The sequence below is a fragment of the Melospiza georgiana genome, chromosome 1 (assembly GCF_028018845.1).
Source record: "Melospiza georgiana isolate bMelGeo1 chromosome 1, bMelGeo1.pri, whole genome shotgun sequence".
NCBI lineage: Eukaryota > Metazoa > Chordata > Aves > Passeriformes > Passerellidae > Melospiza > Melospiza georgiana.
The window spans coordinates 141,726,875-141,748,866 of NC_080430.1; the positions used below are offsets into that span (position 1 = coordinate 141,726,875).

At 41.5% G+C, this 21,992-nt stretch overlaps 1 protein-coding gene across 1 annotated transcript in view; it reads right to left on the reverse strand.

The window, feature by feature from the left end:
* Positions 1-21,992, reverse strand: part of SNTB1 (syntrophin beta 1) — a 113,389-nt gene that overhangs the window by 53,565 nt on the left and 37,832 nt on the right. The window contains exon 2 of the mRNA XM_058039096.1: positions 3,717-3,933. Within this exon, the coding sequence (XP_057895079.1) occupies positions 3,717-3,933 (217 nt within the window). The remainder of the gene's footprint in view (positions 1-3,716; positions 3,934-21,992) is intronic.

Here is a 21,992-nt window from a genome sequence, read left to right on the forward strand (position 1 = left end):
TCTGCATCCCTGTGATCCTCCATGGGCTGCAGGGGCACAGCTGCCTCACCTTGGGCTGCACCAGGGGCTGCAGGGGAATCTCTGCTCTGGCACCTGGAGCATCTCCTGCCCCTCCTTCCTCACCAACCTTGGTGGCTGCAGGGCTGTTTCTTTCACATATTCTCACTCTAATCTTATCTGGCCACAATTACATTTGCAAAGCAACTTTCTTATTTTCCTTTTTAAATCTGTTATCACAGAGGTGTTACTACAATTCCCAACAGCTTTGACCAGCAGTGGGCCCACCTTGGAGCTGGCTGCCATTGGCACTGTAGGACACGGAGGAAGTTCCTGACAGCTTCTCACAGAGGCCACCTCTGTAGCTTCTCTGCTACCAGAACCTGGCCATGCAAACCCAACACACACCTACAGAATGTACATGATCAATTTTATCTTCTGATTGCAATTAGTCCAATCCTGAAATGGACAGTGATAGGAAAAGTTCACTGCTGGGAATCCATCTCAGTCCATTTTTCCTAGCTTCCAGACCAAAGCAAACCTTTCCCATCAGAGGGCCAAATCATGCCAATGAATAACCCAGTCATTAAGGCTGGACCCTGCTGAAGTTCCCTGTGAGATTCACACTGCTCTGGACTCCTGACACTGGAAGAACATGATGCGTGCTGACAGGACCAGGCCCACACCTGCTGCGTTTGGCTGAAAGATGTGCAAGCAGAATTTTAGGGTGACTTCAAGAGCAGATGAGAAAACCTTTGCTACCCACATAGCATTGTCTCATTTCTCCAGGGAATGTTGTGTCTCTTGTGCTGTGTACAGAAGTACCTTTGTATTATATCCCAAGATTTTAAAAGCACCAACAGAAAAAATTTCACCTGAGAGACATTTTTTTTCTCCTGTTCCTTACCATCATCACCAGAAATTGATGAAAAGCTTTCTACACTGCAGAAGATTTTCTGTTTATTTGCATTACTAGCCATGATCATTTCCATGTTCCTTCATTAGGAGGGGATGCTCCTCAGTGAGGCCTGACATTAACCTTTACTGCTGCCCCCAAAAAGGTCACTTTCACTTATCAGTGAAAACACAGCAAACAACTGATTTTAGTAGCAGTTATTTTAACCAGTTTCTTCCAGCCTAAAATATAACAAGCCCTGCACCAAGAGAAAAATGGCATAGATGCTCTACATCTTTTCTCCTCTTGCCATGCTTTTATCATAAAAAAAAATCCTACACACTAATTTTGGTATTGATTTGTATTAAGGGTCTTCTCCTTGGCATCTTACAACTTTTTTTATCAGGTAACAGAAAAGATCTCCTCCAGAATGAACCCACAGGCAGATCAGGTGAAGGAGACATCTGAGAACTGCTGGCTGTAAAAGCAACAGACATCACTTCTGTTCCAAAATAACAAGTTCACCAAAACATCTGAGAGTAGACACAGACTTGAGAATCTCTGAACTGAGGTCAGTCGTCCATGAGAAGAAAAAAGTCCTATGCAGGGCTACCAGCTCTAATGGGAAAAACAATCCTCCATGCCCATTAAATCCACATTTCACTGCAGCTTTCTAATAATTGGAGATAATTCAGTGCCAACAAGCAAGTATTTCCTTTTGGGTCCCTTAACATAGGTATTTTCTCATGCTGGCCATCAAATCAGTTCATCCTGGTCCCAGAAGGCTGCTGACATTATCCCCAGCCTGCAGCGAAGAAATCACTGCACTGGAAAACTCAGGCTTTCCATGTCCACACTTGCTCTTAAACGAAAATTAGCTCAGTTATAGTCCAAAGGAGCCCTTTAATGGCCAACATATGCTTTGGCATCCTGCCAGCAGAGCTCTCTTAAGGCCATCCAGCAAAGTGACACCATCAGTTACAAAATCTATGTGTGTCAGTTCACTGGGTTATGAAACAGAAGTGTTGTAAGCATGTAAGGACGTGGCTTAGGCTCTGCTGTGAGCAAAGACAAAATTATTGTTCTGGAATCGGATTACTATCTTGGAAGGCATTCCAGTAAGAAAGGGTCACTACATTGTAATAGCATTAATACTGGGAAATATGAGTTCCAGTGTTCAGAATTGTTAAAAAACACTGAAACCAGTAAAGATGCTAATCCATGGGGTGCTACTACAACATAGCAGCTACCACGACGTTGAGGTACTGCATGCTTGGATGGAAAAATCCATCTCAGACTGCACTGTGCTGGACTACAGTAAAAATCAGAAGTCACTCTTTCCACAGGAAATGACAGCAACACAAAATGAAAACCATGATAACAAGCAATACGAGTCTCCCACACATTACTTCCTAGTAACACTGAAGAAAACACACACATGTAGCATACTTCAAAAAAGTCAGCTCCATTGCAGAGGTACCATGAGCAATGAGTGTGTGTCCCTCTGAGTCAGTCCTGGCTCTCAAACCAACTGAGAGCCAGGAGAGCGACAGAAGGTGAAAACTACAATAAAATCAAAAAAGAAAGGGGAAAAATATGAGAAAATAAAGTCAATGCAGGCAAAGTATCAATACATTGTACTGATTCCAAAAATGCAACCTGTATGAATATTTTTAAAATACACACCATGGCAGAGAGAAAGACAAACTCTCAGACAGGTGATACGGCTGTCAAACCTTAAACTATGCAGACATATGTGGGAAAAGAGTGGCCAATATCAATAAACATCTAGATCTAAGCTGAGAAGGACTGCTAGCGTTATTTTTACAGTCAGCAGTCAGTTACGCTGACTATGGGCAACCACTACGTGGGATGAAGAGCCAAGGCAATGTAAAGTCATACTAAACAATAAAGTATAGAGGGGGAAAATCAAAAGGTCAGACAAATATAAAAAGGAAAGATGGAAAACAATACAGATACTAATAAAGTTTCTAAATTGCAGTGCAAGCGATTACAGAGATTACATCCTTCCCAAGCCACTTTCTTCTCTTCCCACTTCTCCTTATCCTTTTCTGCAAATGAAAATGTAACTTTTGTTTATGCCTATATGTAAATGCTGAGAATCAAAGGCATTACACCAGCTTCTGAGCACTGCAGAAAAATGAAAAGGCCATTATTTGGATGGAGAATTAGTCTGTATCACTGACTTGACTGCTCCCTTTTTTATTAGCAGCTGTTAGAGAAGGAATCAGGGAGTGTGCTGGTGCAGTGCAGCTGTTCCACATATGTTATAAATAAGGGCTGGTAAAACCTCATCCTATTTTTAACATTAAGAAAAAAAACAAGTCACAAAAACTCCCCATTAATGCCGTGTAAGTGGAACTTTTCTCCTCTTCTTGACTTTAATGTCCAGAACTGAATACTCAAACCAGACCATTCTTAAAACAATATTCATTTAAAAAAGGAAAGAAAATGCAATTTAGTGGAATCAGATTTAGGCAGCCTGGAGGATGTTACCAATTAGTGTGTACAGTGTCTTTTCCTTCAAAAGCAGACACTTGATCAGGATGAAAACAACCCCCCGAGATTTTATTTCCAACAAAAGTGCTGGATTGCTGCATTGAGGTTCCTCTAGCATAACCCAAAAGCTGAGCCACACCTCATGTGGCTCTGTCAACACCACCCACCCTTCCCAAAGCTGCTGGCTCCCCTTGCTGAATTGTGTGGCCAGAGCCCCGGTGCTGCTCACCAACCCCAGTGCAGCAAATGGCAGCAACCATTCAAGATGCAAGTGAAATCCCAGCCCCAGGCAATCCCCACTCACCTGTTTTCGGGGTCTGGCACCGTCAGGTTGCGCGTCACGTAGCACATCTTGAGGGGAATTGTCTTCCTGTCCCTGTGGATGGAGAGCGAGAGCTGCGCCGTGGGCTCAGCCGAGGCGCAGCCCAGGCGCGGGGACTCGGGCGGAGGCGTCTCCCAGCCGATCTCTGACACGGGGGAGCCTTTCTTCACATAGGGGGTTGCTTCTCTCATGTATTTCACTGTGGAAGAGAGAAAAAGAGATGGAAAACAGTAAATAAATGAATATTCTGGAGTTGCATGCTCGTGTGAGTTCTCTGGACTGGTGTTAACCCTCGATGCTGTCCATTAATTCTGCTCACCAAGCATCCCAGCATGGGAAGCTGTGCAAATACAGAAGATGCAGATGTGCCTGCTGCCAGTATCAGTATGGTGCTATGAGTAAAATGAGGGAGAAAAACAGAATTAGCAACGTAAGAACATACAGCCATACAGTGCAGGGCCAGGAGAGCCATCCCACCTTTCTGTGACAGTGGGTAATCAGTCATGCAACAATTGCTTCACACAGAAGCCATGAGCAGTCTGAGGTACAGGGATATTTAAAGAAAGACATTCAACCAAGTGACAGTGACCCTGTTATTCCCCTATCTAAAATGTCCCAGCAATACTTCCAGTGATTCCAACTCACATCTCGCTTCTGCGCTTCTGGTTCACACTTGTCAGTGCTCCACCACTAATCTCAACAATTATTTCCGCTTGCTGGGAAGCAGTTTTGTCTAATCTACATATATATATATATATATATATATATATATATATATATATATATATATGGAGCAAACAAAAACCAATCACTTCTTAGCCTTCTCTTGGGGAAATTAAATGGAATTTGAGCCTTTTGAGAGAGTGAAGGTGTCAGATTAGATCTCAGCCTGTTACAGGCTTTTTTCCAGAACGGATAAGAAAAGTGAATGTAGGATTCTGAAATTATCTTACTATATTAAATTATCTTATTGCGTTATACCTTTTTTACACATATGCTTCATATTCCCCTCTTTATGCAGGCAAATACTGCAACATTTTTCTCTTGTTTTTTAATCATTTTCATAGTTTAAGCTCATGGTTGCTTTTGCTATTGATGGACTTGACAAGTCTGCCAGTCAAAGCCTCCTTCCCCTTCATAAACCTGATGGAACTCAGACAAGACACCCCATTTAAGTGCCCTGGTTAAGCCAATATTCCCCCAGCACACAGCTGTGGCTGCATCACTGGCTGCTGCCACTCAATTGTCCCCACAACTCAAACAGCAGTGACACCATCTGAAAGGGCCTGGGCATTGTGAACTTGCTTGGGGGAGTTATTAAAATGCTGTGGGAGAACATTTCAAGGAAATGGTGCAGATCATCATGTCAGCTCAGCTGAAGAAGCTGGGAATGACTGAATAACAAAAAGGTGGGTAAATTACAAAAGGGCATTGCGGTGAACCACGTTAAATTAGGGAAAGTCAACGGAAGGTTTTCAGTTCAAAATGAAAGCAAGAGAAGTATTCAGAAGAGTGGAGAAGAACAACAGTGTTCCTATTATCAAAACTACAGAACAGCTGATTAGCTTCAGCAGCACTATTTCAAGGCATTTCATAAAAAAATTACCAAGAGAGAAACCAGTACAAATCTAGAGTCCAGGCTCTGTGAGCACCTATTGCTCTTTTTCTCTAAAACACCTTAGTGCCCATGTTGCCATTGTTCATTTTATCCTTTTAAAAAAAATACGTTAACTTCAATCACGAGGATTTCTCTGTTTAGGATATTCCTTTTTGGGAAGGACCATTTGTGATTTATCAGAAAGGCAGTCCACTGAACACTGTTGTTTTTAGTTCCTTGTCCGACCATATTCTGAGTATATTCTTAAATTAATTCATTCCCTTCTTAGGAAGAGTTGGCAAAGAACTCTGCCAGGCTTCCAGAAACTATTTCAGGCAAAAAGAGTTGAGATTGATTTTTAAAAACTTTTTAGATATCTACCTAAAGTCCATTATCTAAAAAGCGGTGTCACCTAACTCCTCAAACCAGTGCTCATCTTTGCGGACTCCAAAAATTACATGATTTTCAAAGGTGCTGAAAATAAGCAGTTGTTGCCAGTGTCATAGAGATACTGGTTTCAGCAGCTGCCATCTCAGTTTGGATGTACTCACAGCCTTAGGGAAGCCAAGAACAGAACAGATACAGATGTGTGAATCTATTCCTGTTAACACTGAACACGACCTTGTCATTAATTTCCATGGGCGGAACAGCTGAAGCTGTGAAAATCACGTTCAACTTCAAACAAAATTTTGTTCCCTTTAAAATCAGAGATTAATGATTGCTCTGTTGAAAAAAGTAATCCAGTCAGTTTTTGAACACTGGTACAATGACATTCCAGCAAATGTGATTCCAAATAAAGGTCCAGGTCTCAACTGAATCTTTATTTCTTCTGTGCTATTTTTGTCCTTCCAGTTGCAGTTATATCCATTCAACCCTGGCATATTTTAATTAAGAGGAGGAGAGAGGGGCAGGGAGAGGAAGGAAGCTGAAGTAAAAACTTTGGCTGGAACCTTAAGCAGAACACAAAATGAGAATTTAATTCCCCAGAGACAGGACAGAAGAAAAGAGGCAGCCTTTCCATGTCCCAAAAGCCAAGTTTCCATGGGATGTACCGGTGAATTCATGGCAGACAGCTGCAGTCCTTCATAAAGTCCCATGAAAAAGGAAGCACGAATAGGGGGAGAGCAGAAACACCATCCTCTTTCCAGAAACTGAGCCTCAAACACAGCAAAAGCCAAGAAACTACCTTGAGGAAGTACATCCTATGAAAATTCCTTCCAACTTCTGAACTCACAGACATCTAGCTTCTACTACATCTCAACAGAAGATGGTTGCTCAGTCCCAGGGATATGAACAAAGAGCTCCTAATGCACTAATAAACTGCTAACACCATCTTCATATGAAATTCCACAGTAGAATGAAAAAATGAAGTAAATATATGCTTTCTGTAAAAAAAACCAAAAAAAAACCCCAAAAAACCCCACATTTTTCTAGCTTCTACTAATAACATCCCACTTCCTACTAAACACAAGCACAGGTCTCTGGATTCATGGCTGAATTCTGCTGGGTTTTACAGCCCAGACTTTATGGCTGTTGCAATTCAGGTATGATTCATATTTTAAAAGCCCCAAAATGGATACATATAAAAGCACAAATATAATATGGGAGTGGAACAGGTGGCATAACTTGATCCATTTATATAATTTTTTGCTGTTCCTTAAACTTCAAAGCCACTGCTTTCCATTTATTTCACCAACATCTGTAATTACATGTCCATAACCAAAGCCCAATTTATGAATTTAGCTGAGATCAGGCACACATTGTTCAGATGACTCATAAGTTTTATCAGCAACTATTTCCTATTTACCTCTAAATTCTGGGTGCAAATACTGCAGAACATGCTGTTTTATAACAATGCACCAGCAACCCTACTACATACATAGCAATTTAGGATGACCCTACACTTTTACATTCTGCAGCCTGTTCACTAGCCACTTCTTAACGCTCATAGCAGAAAACAAGTTGATACCAGTATCTATTACAGGCATATTCCTATTCCACACTGCACTATCTGAGAATCATGGATAGAGCAAAGTTAAACTGCAGTTATACAATTCACTTCCATCATCAAGTTTTAAAACCAGAAAAAAGATTATATAGTCTATTGGACTTTAAAGTAATAAAGTGAATAATACTTTGTTTTCAGAGCATTACACTCAAGAGCTGGATTTCTTTTGGATCTAGTGGCACAAATTCAAGTACTGACTGAAAAAGAAAGCGACTATCAAAATCACTGGGTTTATATACTGCCGATGAAACTACCTAATGAATTAAAACCTCAAAATAGTAATAAAAATAAATAAAGCATGCCATTGCATAACAATTTTAAATTATGAATAACTATTTTATTGGCACATATACACATATATATCTTTGGAGTATATACATATGTCTAACAAATATATCTTTGGAGTACGTACATATGTCTAACATATATACAAATATTAAATATGTATTTATATTAAAATGCCACAATCTTTAAGACCCTAAGAATACTGCAAACACAGAAAACAACATGCAGGGACTCAGGAAAAAAATCTAATACCTTCATTATTTTAACTTAATTTACTTATAGACTGTAAGTTTAGTCAGGAGTTGTCTGAACTCATTTGTTTGATGCTATAGCTCAACTTCAGAGATCCTTATATTCAGTACTAATTAATGATCCATACCCTTTCGCTGCACCACTAATAAGAAACTGTGGTCAAGCAATTAAAATTCCAATCTCCGGAGTGCCCCTCCCCACAAAGAGAAGAGGAAGGGAAGTGGCAATCAAATGAATTAATCCACTGATACACATTGAAACAGTTTGGATTTATTTTTTGATCTGCAAGACAGGGAATGTAGCTTCCAAAAAAGCACTTCATTTATTTGTGCTTCTGCCAAGTCCAAGGACTCCACAATGAATGCTTTGTTACTGTTCACAGATGACTTTCTGGGGGGAAGAAGCAGGCTTTTAATGAGAGAAATACTACAGCCCAACTTGGTCAGGTTTTTGGCCAGACGCCTTTCTGAGGAACTGGGACTCTTCTGACACACTCAAACTGTTTCCTAGGAGGGAGGACAAAGACCACTGAGGGGAAGCCAGCAAGCCTGAGGAAAGCTCTTTTGTTACTACAGGAATGAGGACAGGATGTGTAGGTTTACAGTACGAAAGTAAAGGGAGCAACATACCCGAATCTGATTGAAGACACTTGATCAAGGAATTCCCCTTCGCAGGAGAAAAGCACAGTGTCCTCCAACATAATACCAGCATTTGCCTGCTAGGCTTTATGTGAGAGATCAAACTTCCTCTAAACTCAAGCCAAGTGCATGCCTTACAGTGAAGCACTGTATAAAAATGAGATGAGCTGCTGCTGCCATCATCAAAACTACGACCCAAAGAAAAGAATTTATGAATCAGACCATCTATGAAGACACATCACATGATCCCCTCAGCAGCTTTAATCTGGGCATAAACCAAAAAGCAGTCAACAATCCTGCTTGTCAGTGTTTCCACTACATTTCCTACAGAAACATCTGTTACTACGCTCGGACAAGTATTATCCATTAACATCATCTGCTTTCCCCCATGCTGAAATGGATGTGAAATAGCAAACCTCTTGATCTGCCAAAAGCATCAGATTTCCACCTCTGGGAGAAGATAGAAATTAGTTAAAATAAACACCTTGTAAGAGTAAAAATCTCCTTAATGCTTTTGCCATTTCTCACCCTGTAGTAAGACTGTGCTTTTCTGCTGTTTTTAAAACAATTCCATTGAATTCACTGAATTGTCTATTCATCTCTTAAAGAGACAGGCTTGGATTTAAATCATAAGGGACTGTTTTAAATCCTTCTTAAAATATATTGCACTTATTATACTTCTTATGTGGAATACAAGAAAGAATATTTCAAAAGAATAACTTCAGAAGGATCCAGAAGACAAAGACATCTTTAAGATAAAGTTTACCTGAAAGGAGCACCTTAGCAATTGGCCCTAAGTGTAGCTAGTAAGCAATCAGGCTTCAAGTTTGAGTTTTCAGTCGGGTACAAATAGGCTGGATTTAAAAGATCAACAACTGCATTTTAAAAATATAAAGAATACTTCACAGTGTGCTTTTAAATTTGCAGCTGCTTTTATTGGAAAGGTGAAGCTATGTTAAGTAGGGATATAAGCACCATCACACACTTGCACTCAACAAATGAAGGCAGTACCTTCAAAGTACCTTGCAATAAGCAATTTTATGTAGTTAAGAGAATTTTTTTGTCAACAAGGCAAGAGATTTGCAGTCCTGGCCCCATCAAACAGGAGAAAATGGGACTAAATAAGCCCTTCTCAGGAAACCATGCAAGCATGCAGTTTGTGAAACCTCATGGGTTTGACCACTTGAATAGGTCACAGTGATTAGCCAAACTGTGTTATCTACATCAGACTTCAAAAAACATAACTGACCACTAAAAATGTCTTAGAAGTTAAGAAATGGCAGGGGAAAACCCAGCACAGGTCTTGGCTGGAGCAGCCCCTGTGGCCACTTCCTCCTTCCCACCCGCACCAGGGGCCTCCACTCTGGTTTCAGCACTTGTGAAGCTTACACTCATAATGGAGATTACATTCCCAGGCTATCCCCTGCTTCTGTGTAACACCAAAAACTCCTCCCTTACTTATCCTCAGTTTCTTTTCCTGAGACTTTGCCTGTGGTGTGGGCTGGTTCAGCCACTGATTCCCTAGGCCTGACGTCTCCCTTCACCAAACACTTCTTCAACAGTTTCTGAGTTTCCTCAGCATAAATGTTTTCTAGGGAGGGAAGGCTTTATATGTCTTCTTATCTTATGCAGCGTATCAATTTTGTCAGCTGTAAAGCCTCTAAATAATAATTTCCTTTTCATTCCTCCACGAGCTATGATTTTGTACTGCACATGGAGCAGCACGAGCAGAGCACACAGCTCAGGCCCCCCCAGCCTGCAGCAGACAGCCTGAAAGCTTCACCTGCAGTCACTTCTCTCTGCGGTCACCTGGAGCTGGTCACTGCTGACCATCCCCCTTCAGCTCCTTTGTGAGCTCAACTTCCATGGTCTGATAATAAAGTTCATGTTTGAAGTTAACAGCATGCATGCTTGAGGAATGCAGGATGAATTTCAGTGCTGGGGTGAGATTTTCTGTATTTCTGTTCAAAAAAGATTAACAGAAATTAATCAGACACAAACTTATGTCATGCACATAATGGAATCAACAATGGAACTGGAGGCTGAATATGTGACACCAGCACTTAAGCAGATGAATTGATTACAAGCAGTCACAGATTGTCAGTAACCTGGTACAGAAAATTTTCAAACTGTAGAAGTAGTAGCAGTAGTAGTAGTAGTAGTAGTAGTAGTAGTAGTAGTAGTAGTAATAATAATAATAATAATAATAATAATAATAATAATAATAATAATAATAATGGCAGACTGTTTCCATTGGGTGTTTCTCAATACTTTCCATTAGAATGTCCATTACATACCTACTATGCTGAATGTCCTACAGTTTCCTTCAAGTAATTTAGTTTATTTTAAATTTCAAAGTTTCTGTTTCAATCAATTGGATGTATTCAGTTCAGAGTTTTGATATGTCACTAACAATAACTGCATGAATTCTAGAGTCAAGGTCCCATAAGCTATTAATCTATCTTTCAAAAACTTTACGTACTGCAGCAAAATAAAGGCATATACATCTCTTCATAATCTGAAAAACAAATTTTAGCTTGTAAATCCCAGAAGTACAAGTTTGGTTAAAAAGAAGATGCTTATAGCTTTATCTAGGAGACACTGATGCTATCTTGAAGAGCTTGTACTCAAAAGAAACAGGACTCAATGAAGAACAAGAAGCAGCTACATTGCACAAATATCTCATATCAAATAAACTGCAAACTGAAAAAAACTACTGCCAAAACCTAAAGACTGTAGCTGCCTAACCTACTACATTTTTAAGTAAAATGTGACACAGCTCATTTGCTACATTGTTATGTGACACTGAACTCTGCAATTAGAACTACGCAGATCTTTCACAATGGAAGTGGAAAACATCTGAAACTGGCAATTTGGGAGCTGAACATGGAAATTAGCAGTCACATTTTGAGAAAAAGCATTGTAGGACCTGTGAGTCACTCACTGATAACCAAACTGGAGCTTCTGCTTGTCTCCAAAGCTGAATGTGTTCTAAGTTTAACCCAAAAAAAAAAAAAAAAAAAAAAAAAGGAAAGAAAAAAATTGAAAAAGGAAAAATTATGTAGTTTAGTCAAATGGAGTACGTAACCCCACTCAAAGGTACAACAGAAAAATGTAACTTCATGTAAAGCAGAGAAATGGAGCAAAATACATTTCTTCAATGGAACTGTAACACTTAGATTCCTAAGGGCCTTCTCCTACCCAAAACTGACATTACACTTTAAAATCTTTTACCTATATGTCAGGAATAAGTTGATTCAGAATTTCTTGTGTGCTGCTCATGCTTGTTTCCCTGCCTCTGTCAGTATTTATAGATCCCTCTCCCATCACCCACACACTCAGATGGAATTCAAGGTGTCTGGCATTGCCAGCCTGTTATAATTTTTCTATTTACATGAGTAATCTCAAGTGTCAGAACAAATATTTCAGCCGCTAGTGATTATGTGAAAAATACAGGGTATTACGGTTTTAGAGGATGCTGTTATTTCAGCAGGCACACAAATCATTAAGAAGTACAGGGTAGACTGAAAATGGCACTCACTGAGAGGGAAATTATTATGCTGTGTATGATTGTACCTCTTTTACAGATGGCTAAACTGACACAGGCAAGTTAAACTGCCTTCCTCAAAGTCATGCAGTAAGTCACAGACAGTTCTCAGCATTGCACTCGATTTCTACCTATATTACTTTTTCTCTTTGAACAAGTCACAGAGATCCTAGTGCCAGTGAAAACTGGATTTGCAATGCCTACTGTTTTCTCCCTAAGAGAAGACCTTTGAGGATCTTCTAAGATCTCCAGGATTTATCTTGAAGAGCAGAGCTGCAATCACTTGCAAAGTTTCAGTTCACCCTTTTCATTCTTCACTGGACAATACCAAGAGCTTTCAAAACGAACAAACTCAGGCACGCATTCAGCTTAGAACTTGCTGTAACTCCTGTGGCTGGGCTGTACACCAAAAGGCATCAGATCATTATAAAAGTCTTTGTTTTGGGGAATCCTTTAGTTTGCAACCTTTTCAACGGGACAGGCCAATGGCGATATCCAGAATGCCTGGTTTCAAAGCCCAAGCTCAGCCTCACACTGCCTCACTCTACCTAAAGTCATTTGCAAGACTACTCAGCAGGAGAGTGGCAGACATGGGATGAGGCTTGGCTGTACACCTATTTCCTGGCTCATCTACAGGCAAAAGAAAACCACCTGAAGCAGACAGATTGCTCACTGAGGCACTGGAAGGGAGGGAAGAGCTCACATGACACCACCCCTTGTATTGCAAGGGGTAAAGGAAACAGGACTGTATATGCAGGAAGGGTGATGAAAAGAGTTGGACAATGAAACATTAAACCACATCCTTGTGCCTCAGTTCTTTGGCTCCCAAGTGAATGGAGCTCTTTTCTACAAGGGATTATGGTTTTCTCTAGGAATAAGCCACTGAAATCCTATCAACAAACTACAACAATCAACAATTAAAGAATAAGCACACCAGTCATTAGCATCAGCTAAAAGGTTTTCAGAAACCACCTGCACTTGGAGCAGGCATGGGAAATTCTCAGAACTAATACAGAAAGAGACTGAGACTGAAACCCAGCTAGGCTGCCACAGGACTGTGGATGGCATCGTGACGTCGAGTTACTTGAGCATGTCCAGAGGAGAGCAACGAAACTAATAAAGGGCTTGGAACACAAGCCATATGAAGAGCGACTGAGGGAGCTGGGGTTGTTCAGCCTGGAGAAAAGGAGACTAAGGGGTGACCTCATCACTCTCTACAACTTCCTGAAGGGTGGCTGTAGTGAGCTGGGGGTCGGCCTCTTTCTCCGGGCGACAACGGATAGAACAAGAGGACACAGTCTCAAGTTGCGTCAAGGTAGATGTAAGTTAGAAGTAAGAAGGAAATACTTCACAGAAAGAGTGGTCAGAAACTGGAATCATTTACCCAGTGAGGTGGTGGAGGCATCATCCCTTGAAGAATTCAAAAAAAGACTGGATGTGGCACTTGCTGCCATGATCTAGTTGAACAGTTAGAACATCGGCTGGACTAGATGATCTTATAGGTCTCTTCCAGTCTTGAAAATTCTGTGATTCTGTGATTCTGTGATTCTGTGTGCTGCTCTTTGCATCTCAAAGTCTCTTACCAAGACCACAGCTCCTCTGTTCTCATCCCTGAGGAGCTACAGTTACTGTATCTTAAAAAATGCCAATGATCTGTGATGGAATATGGTCCTCCTGGAACTTCAGTGCATAATGCAATTTGGGGTGAGAAATACTTGGGAGGAGGGGCAGGTTTATTACATTTAAATAGCCTCATCTAAAACTATTCTACAGACAGGATCTCAAAAACTAATTAGTGAACACAGTGAACTCACAAAACACAGTGAATCCTCACAAAAATACTGATTTCAGAAACTGTTTTTTTCCATGAAATGGTTTTGTGAAGTGCTTTAAAAATACATCTTCATTCAAATTCTTTTCTTTCTCTACAAACAAAACAGAACTGCGAATTGACATTTTGATTTAAAATGACTTTTTAAGATCAAACTCCTTTTCTAATAAATATTGCATAGAGTTTCCCAGCATCCATTTTGTCAACTGGAAAATTTATACAGTTATGATTCTATTAGGTTTCTTGCAGTGGACTGGGCATTTAATCAATGAGAGCAAAGAGCATCTAAACAGGGTTAGGCTGCAAATTCCTTTCAGTGAGAAGTTAAATCCCCATTAGCTTTGAGCCATAAGCCCCCCTGGGTTTAGCATGCAGCTTAAAAGATAACTCTGTGAGGGGTCATGGCTCTTTACTGAGGCACAGAAAGCCTATTTCACAGATCGCCTTGCAATAATAATGTAAATATAATCCCGTTTCAGTGGGCACTTGATCCTTACAGAAAACAAGCAGTGTTTTCTGTCCCAGAAAAAAAAAATCACATTAATCTTCAATTTAAGGGTAAAGTAATTCCCTGCTTCATTCCAGCCCTACTATAGAGAGCTACTGAATCTGCCCTGGCCCTGTGCTGATGCTGAGGCCAGCACAGTCCCCCCATCTCCTGTAGGGCACAGGCTGCTCTCAGCAGCTGCTGCCAGCAAGTGAAGTCCACTCGGCACATCAAAACACATTTGCACCGGTTTTGACTGTTTCAGGTTAGGTCAAAGCCAGGTTAAAATAGTACAATCTATTGTTTTTCGAAGTCTGCAAACTGCCTGCCAAGTACTTTTCGGTCAGCTCGTACAGGAGGCTGATAACAGAGGCTGGAAAAGAAACTGAGCTTCAAAGGGCTGTAATAAAATGCAACCGGTTCAAATCATCACACAGAAAACCATTTGTTTAATCAGTGAGAGGAATGGTAATTTGTCTGTATCTCAAATTTATTTGCCATTTGTATTATTGGACCACTTAACCAGGATTAGTGAGGAACCAGGGCATGACAGCCTCAGATGCTGTTCAAGCACAGAACAAAAAGCTGGTCCCCTCCCAAAGATCTTAGAAATCGAGAACAAGTTAAAGGACAATAGGGACACGACAAGAAAATAAGCAGGCAGAACAGCCCACAGTAAAAATCATGCACATATCTCCCCATGTTGTTACAGCTGCACTGCATTCCCTGTAACAGAGACAGCAGTAGCAGGTGCTGTTTGTAAAAACACTGAAAAAACCTGACTGGGGTGACACAGTTGCTAGGATGCTTTCACAATGAATAGTGGCAAGAATTTCCCGTTGTTCTCACTGCTACTTCCGAAGAAGGGATTCCATCAAGACATAAACTTTCAGCACCACCTCGGGCATAAAGGGTTTTCACACTGGAGCTGTAGCCTGAATATAGATATAAAAGCATTTGTCTGAAGCAAGGACAGCTGAAGTGACTGGGAGCAGCTGGGCACATGAGGATGCCCAGCAGAGCCTGTATGGGCAGGCAGAGTGGCCTCGAGGCACACAGAATGAAAAGTCCTCAATACATGGGCAGACTGACAGCAGCTCTGCTGAACCTCCCAATCTCTGTCTTGGCTTCACAAGTTCAGGCCAATGCACAAAAAAGGGGGAAAAAATACCCTGCTTGTATGTCTGTCCGGTGAGACCTGGGGATAATCCTGTTGCAAAAGTAAATAGGCTTGCAAGGCTTGCAGAGTGAAAGCAAAGGATAATACATGTGCATGTTTCATTAGTGCAACTGGTTTGCTTTATGCTCTGGTGTGGAAGCACCTTTGAAATGAGGAGCTGAAAGCACAGCTTTCTCAGCCACATCATCTGTGCTTTTACACAGGCTTGGGGATACACAACAGGGATAACTATCTGTTTGAGGCTTGTTTGCTTTATTTAGCTCAAGGGCAGGTCTCTCTGCTACTTGCAGAGAGCACAATCAGATTATATCAGTGCTGCTGCCTTTTTTTTTTTTTTTTTTTTGCCTTTTTTTTTAACAGCAGCAGCTCTGATGGGCACAGAGGGGGAAAGAATGTATCAAGAATAATTTCTGCCTCAAAGAGCTTCTGATCTCAAGGTCACTTACAATTTCTGCCAAAGTCATTGGGTTCATTATCAGTGGGAATTAGCTCAGGTCAAATGGTCACAGCTGAAGATATGAATAGTCTATAAAGAAGCAAAGAATGGGAAGTGGGAGGAAAACTAACACTGGCAGGTTATGTAGCAGCACGAGTAGCTGTTGAACTCCAGTTCAACAAGAGATATCCCAAATGGAACCACTGAAAAAGAGCTTGGTCAGCTTTAGTGCTGACACCATACCTCAGTGCAGATTGCAAACACCAGCCTGCCTGTATCCCTACAGTCAAGGTGACTCTTCTCTCATCTTGCACACCAAAGACCATGAGAATCATATCAACATGAATTTCTAAAGAGATCACTCACATAAATAAGCAGACCTTTGGACTTATTGCTATTGTAGGTTTGTGCTTCTGTTTTTAAAGGACAAGTCTGAAACTCTAGATTTCAGCAAATATCAGAAACGGATAATTCCGTATTTATCTACAATTCAATATTTATCTATAATTCAATACTCATCTACAACTCTTTAAAGACCAGTTCTGCAACTGCCTCCCTTTTAGAGACTGTAAGAGGCTGAAATGAAGTTGGTGGCAGATGGAGAGCCTAAAGCAAAACCTTTGAGGAATCTGCCTGATTGGTTATTGAATTTAAGAAAAAAACATGAGGATCTGGGAGAGGATTTTAAGCTAGCTGGTGGCAGAGGTATGTCTGTGACATTTACATCTCTTCCAGCACAGAGTGTGTTAGAAACTTATTCTGGTGGATAAAAAATGGCCCACTAGTTATCCCACGTTAAGAGCTGAGAATACTGGAGTGCTGTATACACTCTTTGCTCAACCAAGGATAATTCTGTAGTTGTTTCATTAAATGCATGATAGATTAGAGAATGTACAAGCCTATCAATTGTGAAAGAGGGCAGACCAGTTCTGAAGTTTGTGCCAGTAAACAGACTACTTCTAGGTCACTTCAGCTTCCTCCAGACTTTTTTTCACACTATTTGTATTGCACTGCCTCCTTGTCTTAGCCCACTGAAGGGACAAATCATCATCACCCTCACAGCAGGACTAGGAGACTCGTAGGATTCTTGCAGATTGACAGCACAATCCCTGGATCTCAGTTTAGCTTACAAACACTAGACCTGGCACATACTCTGAGGTTTATAGGATTTGTACTTAGCATGCAGTGACACTAATGATCAATGACCAGAAAGCCCTCTTCAACAAAAGTGTTAATGAGATAATTCAGTAGCAGCAGATATACAACAGAGCAACTATACAGACACAAGCCAGTTCAGTAACACATGGACATTTATAAATGTACACAGATGTGCATGCATCTTTTCAACACATGCCATGTCCTAGGGTACTGTTAGAGATTTCTGGCTCCCCATTCCTCCAGCAGCTGTTACCTGATCACAGGGGTTCTACCCCTCAACCCCTGGAACCAATCCTACATTTGTTCCTCTGTCAGGAAGGGAGCAGCAGGCTCCCCTTCAGGCAGGGTGTGCCCCAGCCCCTCTGCTGCCTCCCTGCCATGGGCACACACTGCACACCCCTCTCACCACCCCACTGAGTGCCAGTCTCTTCCCTCGCTGCCCAGAACACCTCACCCTCCCTTTTACCCTTTCCTTCCCACAGCAGCAGCCTCTAAACTCTCCTGCTAAGGAAGGGAAGGAGGAAAGCGAGGGGGCACAGAGACAGCCAGTGCTGCTGAGCCAGGCTGCCCTTGCCTCTCCCCCTTTGCTCGTGCAGAGGCTGCACACAGGGAGCAGCAGCTGCTGCTGGACCCCAGCTCCTCTCCCACCCTGGCAGCGCCCTGTGCTGGGACAGGTGCTGCAAGAAGCTCCCAGGCTGTGCTTGCAGAGTGTCCCCATGGGAAAGCACAGCAGCAAGGGCAGAGGCATCCCATGAGCTACATGTTGTGCTCTGGTGAATGATGAGAACATGTTCATGTCAGGAATTCTATCTACCATTACACAGAAATATCGTCTCCCTGACAAAATATCTTTACAACATTGATAGCACTCTCTAACCAGTATTTTCAGGTCACTTCACAGCAGCTCAGCACCCACCAGTCAGATCAATTTCTGGCAGTGGAGTTTTAGTGCTCTCTGCAAATGGATGCCTTGGATAAAGCAGGAATGAGGTATGCAGGCTGGACCACGGTATGGCCACCACCACCTTCTGGCAGGCATGGGGAGTTAGAAGAAATTAAAAGACAAAATATATTTAATAATATAAAGTCAAATTAAGTTTTAAGAAAGGGATTGTGATTTAAAGTAAAAGAAAACTTTATCAAATCAAGGATACTGTATCCTAAAAACAAAACAAAAAAAACCCAACAAAACCAAAACCCACAAACCACGCAAACACAAAACAAACAGACTGTTTATTGGGGCTGTTAAAGAGATGTTACCTAACAGGATGAGCAAACTCATTACTGCCTGCCTATCTCCTTGAAATTCTTCACTTTCTTATAGTCTACAGTGCATTTCCAGAGCATTAGCTGCAATGGTGAATTCCAGCTACATTCAATACAGGCAGTAATTAAATGGTTATAAAAACGTGGAGCTGGAATGCTGACAAGCTCTATGAGCAGCATTATCAGCAGTGACGGCCAGGGAGTCAATCTGCTGCACTTCTCCAATGGTTTAAATAATGTTTGTCAGGATCCCACATTCAACACTTTCTTCCCCCTTCTCTTTGCATCATGCCGCAGTAATTGTGCAGATGCCTGCTGTGCTCAGGAGATGGAAAGCCCAAAAAATTCTTCAGGAGAAGTAAAACACCAAGAAAAAACCACAGCCAATCAAGTCATGTTCTACCTTCCAGCAAGACTAACCCAATGGGCTACCAACAGCTTTCTCCCAGACGTGCAACCAGTCCTATTGCACCCCAGATCTTCCTATTCCTACTTGGGAACAGAAATAATTATCATTTTAAATACACACTGAGGAGTGAGCGGGTGATATGTACCCATGAGACTCAAGAAGGAGCCTCATATATTTACCTCAAAATTTGTGATCAGGGCTTTTGTAGTAGATGAGACTCTCTTGAACAACATAGCTGTGGAAAAGATGATGGGCTGTGCTATTGCGTTGGTCCAACACTTACTTAAAACCATTTCCCCAATCTCCTACAGTGTACATGTAGCAGCAGGGCCTCTTCATTCCCCAGGGAAGAGGTGAGGAAAGCAGGTCCAAGCACACAGTGCCCAGGCAGTCCCTTCTTCTGTGTCCATTGCCCCTCACCCCTGTGCTGGAGCAGAGCTCTGCTGTAACTACAGCTGTCTGAAACCAAGCCTCTGACTCGTGCTGTGACAAAATGCAGGCTCCTTTGCAAGGGCTGTCACTTTTAGAAGGACCATTGTTTTTCTTTAAACTCAACAGTTGCTCCTCCAGTGGGAGGAAAGGAAGTGTGCACAGGCAGCCCTGCTGCCATCCAGGCCATCCTGCATGGAGCAAAGCCCCAGCTGCTCACACAACCCTGCCTGTTCTGGCATCCATCAGACACAGAAACATCAGCAGAAGCAAAGGCACACACACTGCCTTTTCCCCTACATATTCTCTGCTTCTTACATATTCTCTGTTTACTACTCTACAGTCCTTCTGCAGCCTCAAACAGGCATTCAATTTAAATTACCTTTCCCTACCATCTTCTGCTTTTGATATCCTCACTACATTCCTTTTTATGGATACCCCTTTGTGCTTGTGCTGTGTTTCTGACAAAAAACCTATAGGGCTTTCCCAACTGGTAACCACTACGGAGAAGAAAAGAGATCAGCTCTATTTCACCATCTGATTTGTTTCATACAATCAATCATTCAGGCAGGTCAGGCCTGAGTAATTCCACAAAACTAAGAATATGTAATAGCTCACCATCCTTCACTATTATTCTCACCTTTCATCCCTATTTTATTCTCATCAGCAGTTACACACACTTGTCACACCTTATCCTTAAATACTGAACTCCTCAATCAATGCACTGTCTCCTCTGCCTTCCTTCTGCATTGCCCAGCACTGCAGGGATATGATCCTGACATTCACTAGAATGAAAAAAAGTCTGTCTTGCTTTTGGGTTGCTACCACTACAGACACCCAGCAGTCCCGCCAAAAGCTGGAGAGGCAGGAGGAAGGAAAACACACCTCAAACCTCAGACAATATACTGTACCTCCTTGGAAACACTGATCAAACAGCAGAGTATTATCAGCAGGCTGCTAAAGGAAATAACCAGAGGCAAACCCTTCTTAGACACCAGAGGATCTACAGAAGGAAAGTGGTTATGAAATATTTTATTCCCTTGCAGATTCTTTGGTAAAGAGATATAAAAGCACAGCAAAATGTCTCCTGCATTAGGACATTATAACTCTCACTCTTGACACTAGACTCTGATGTTTATAAGACATCAGTTCCCACCACAGTCTTATAATATTTCTAGTTGATTAATTAGATTAAGAAATAAATCAACTGTGAAACAGGATTCACCGAAAACCAGGCTCTATTAATTCTGGGGCTGTCAGACTTCATGTTTTTCTGCAAATAACCAGGAAGTCCAATTACATGCACAGCAAAATACCCAGAACATTACATTCCTCAAAGAATTTACAGAGAGAACCCAAGCCCAAAATAACACTCTGTCTGAGCAGGAACCTGTTGCCTTGCAATAGAAAGAGCCTGAACAGAAGACACGCAGCTGCCTTCGGCTTGTGTCAAGTCTTTGCCAAAAGTACCCATGAGCAAATAGTCATCCCCACTTAGCAATGCTCCATACAGGGCCAGATGGAATCCTTGATGGAAGCTGAGTGGAGAACTGAGGCCTGAAGAGCCATAAACCTTCTTCTTCCTACACATGCTCAGAGACATGGCACTGCCTGGGCACCACCAGCATCCAGAGCAGCAGCCAAAGCCACCAATCCCCCTGCTTAACCAAGCATGGTGACATTGGTTTTTTAAGATGAAAAAGACCAGGAAATCTTGTAGAACAGAAAACAGGCCTGGCTGAGCTCCCAAGACTTCAGGAGATGATTTAATTGTCTCTGCTGCTTCGGCACAGTTAGCTTTTGGTAGACACATGCTGCTGCTATTCCCTTGGTGATCAAGTTAGCAAAATCAAATGACTAAAAATAAGAAGACTGTGAAGAGAAGGAGGCCTTTAATGTGATCTAACACAACTTAAAATCTAAAATGAAGACAGCCAACAATGTGGCATAATAGGAGGAATTCACTGAGTTAAAATTACTATGTTAGAAACTGGCAATCTCTATAATTCACAAAGATAAATAGTCCTCTCAAGAGGGCAATTCATGCAGCAGTTATTGTAAAGTGGGAAGAAATCAGCTTTTGGAGCTGCCAGGTTTTCTCCTTTTCTTTGTTAACAAGCATGAAGAGTCAGTATCTCATTTTAGTTAGCTGTCAAGCACTTAGCTAAAGTTCAGAGGAATGAACTTCCCCCAGAAGACCAAGAGACTCCACTTGATCAACCTGTATTTGATCTTGCATCGAATTCAGTATTTTAAATCCAAGGTCATATCATCCAATTATAATTTGTGAATGCCGAAGCGCTACTGCAAAGACTTGGGAGACAGGAAAATAAGAGTAAATTAAATGCTCTGGAGTTTCCATAAGGTTTTTTTGATTACATTACCATACGCAAATCACATGCATATACATTATTCTTTTGACTGCACACCATAATCAGAAGTTGCAAGGCAGTTCATTAAGTTTTGCAAGTCCCAACTAATGGATCTTGAAAAAAAAGGAAGCTCAAACCCATCCATCCCTCCTTTCCCCATTCCTTGTGAAACCTATTCCAAGTCAAAAGTATGGATTATCCTGTTGCCAATACAAAGCTTAGATAGGCAGAGATAGGACAGACATTCAGGAATTCCTCTGTGCAAGTTTATTTGGATGGCATCTTGCATAGACAGAGAGGAATGGATGATAGATAAAGACTTTTCTCAGCAGGTGGGAAATTGAATAATCTCTTAAAGTAACT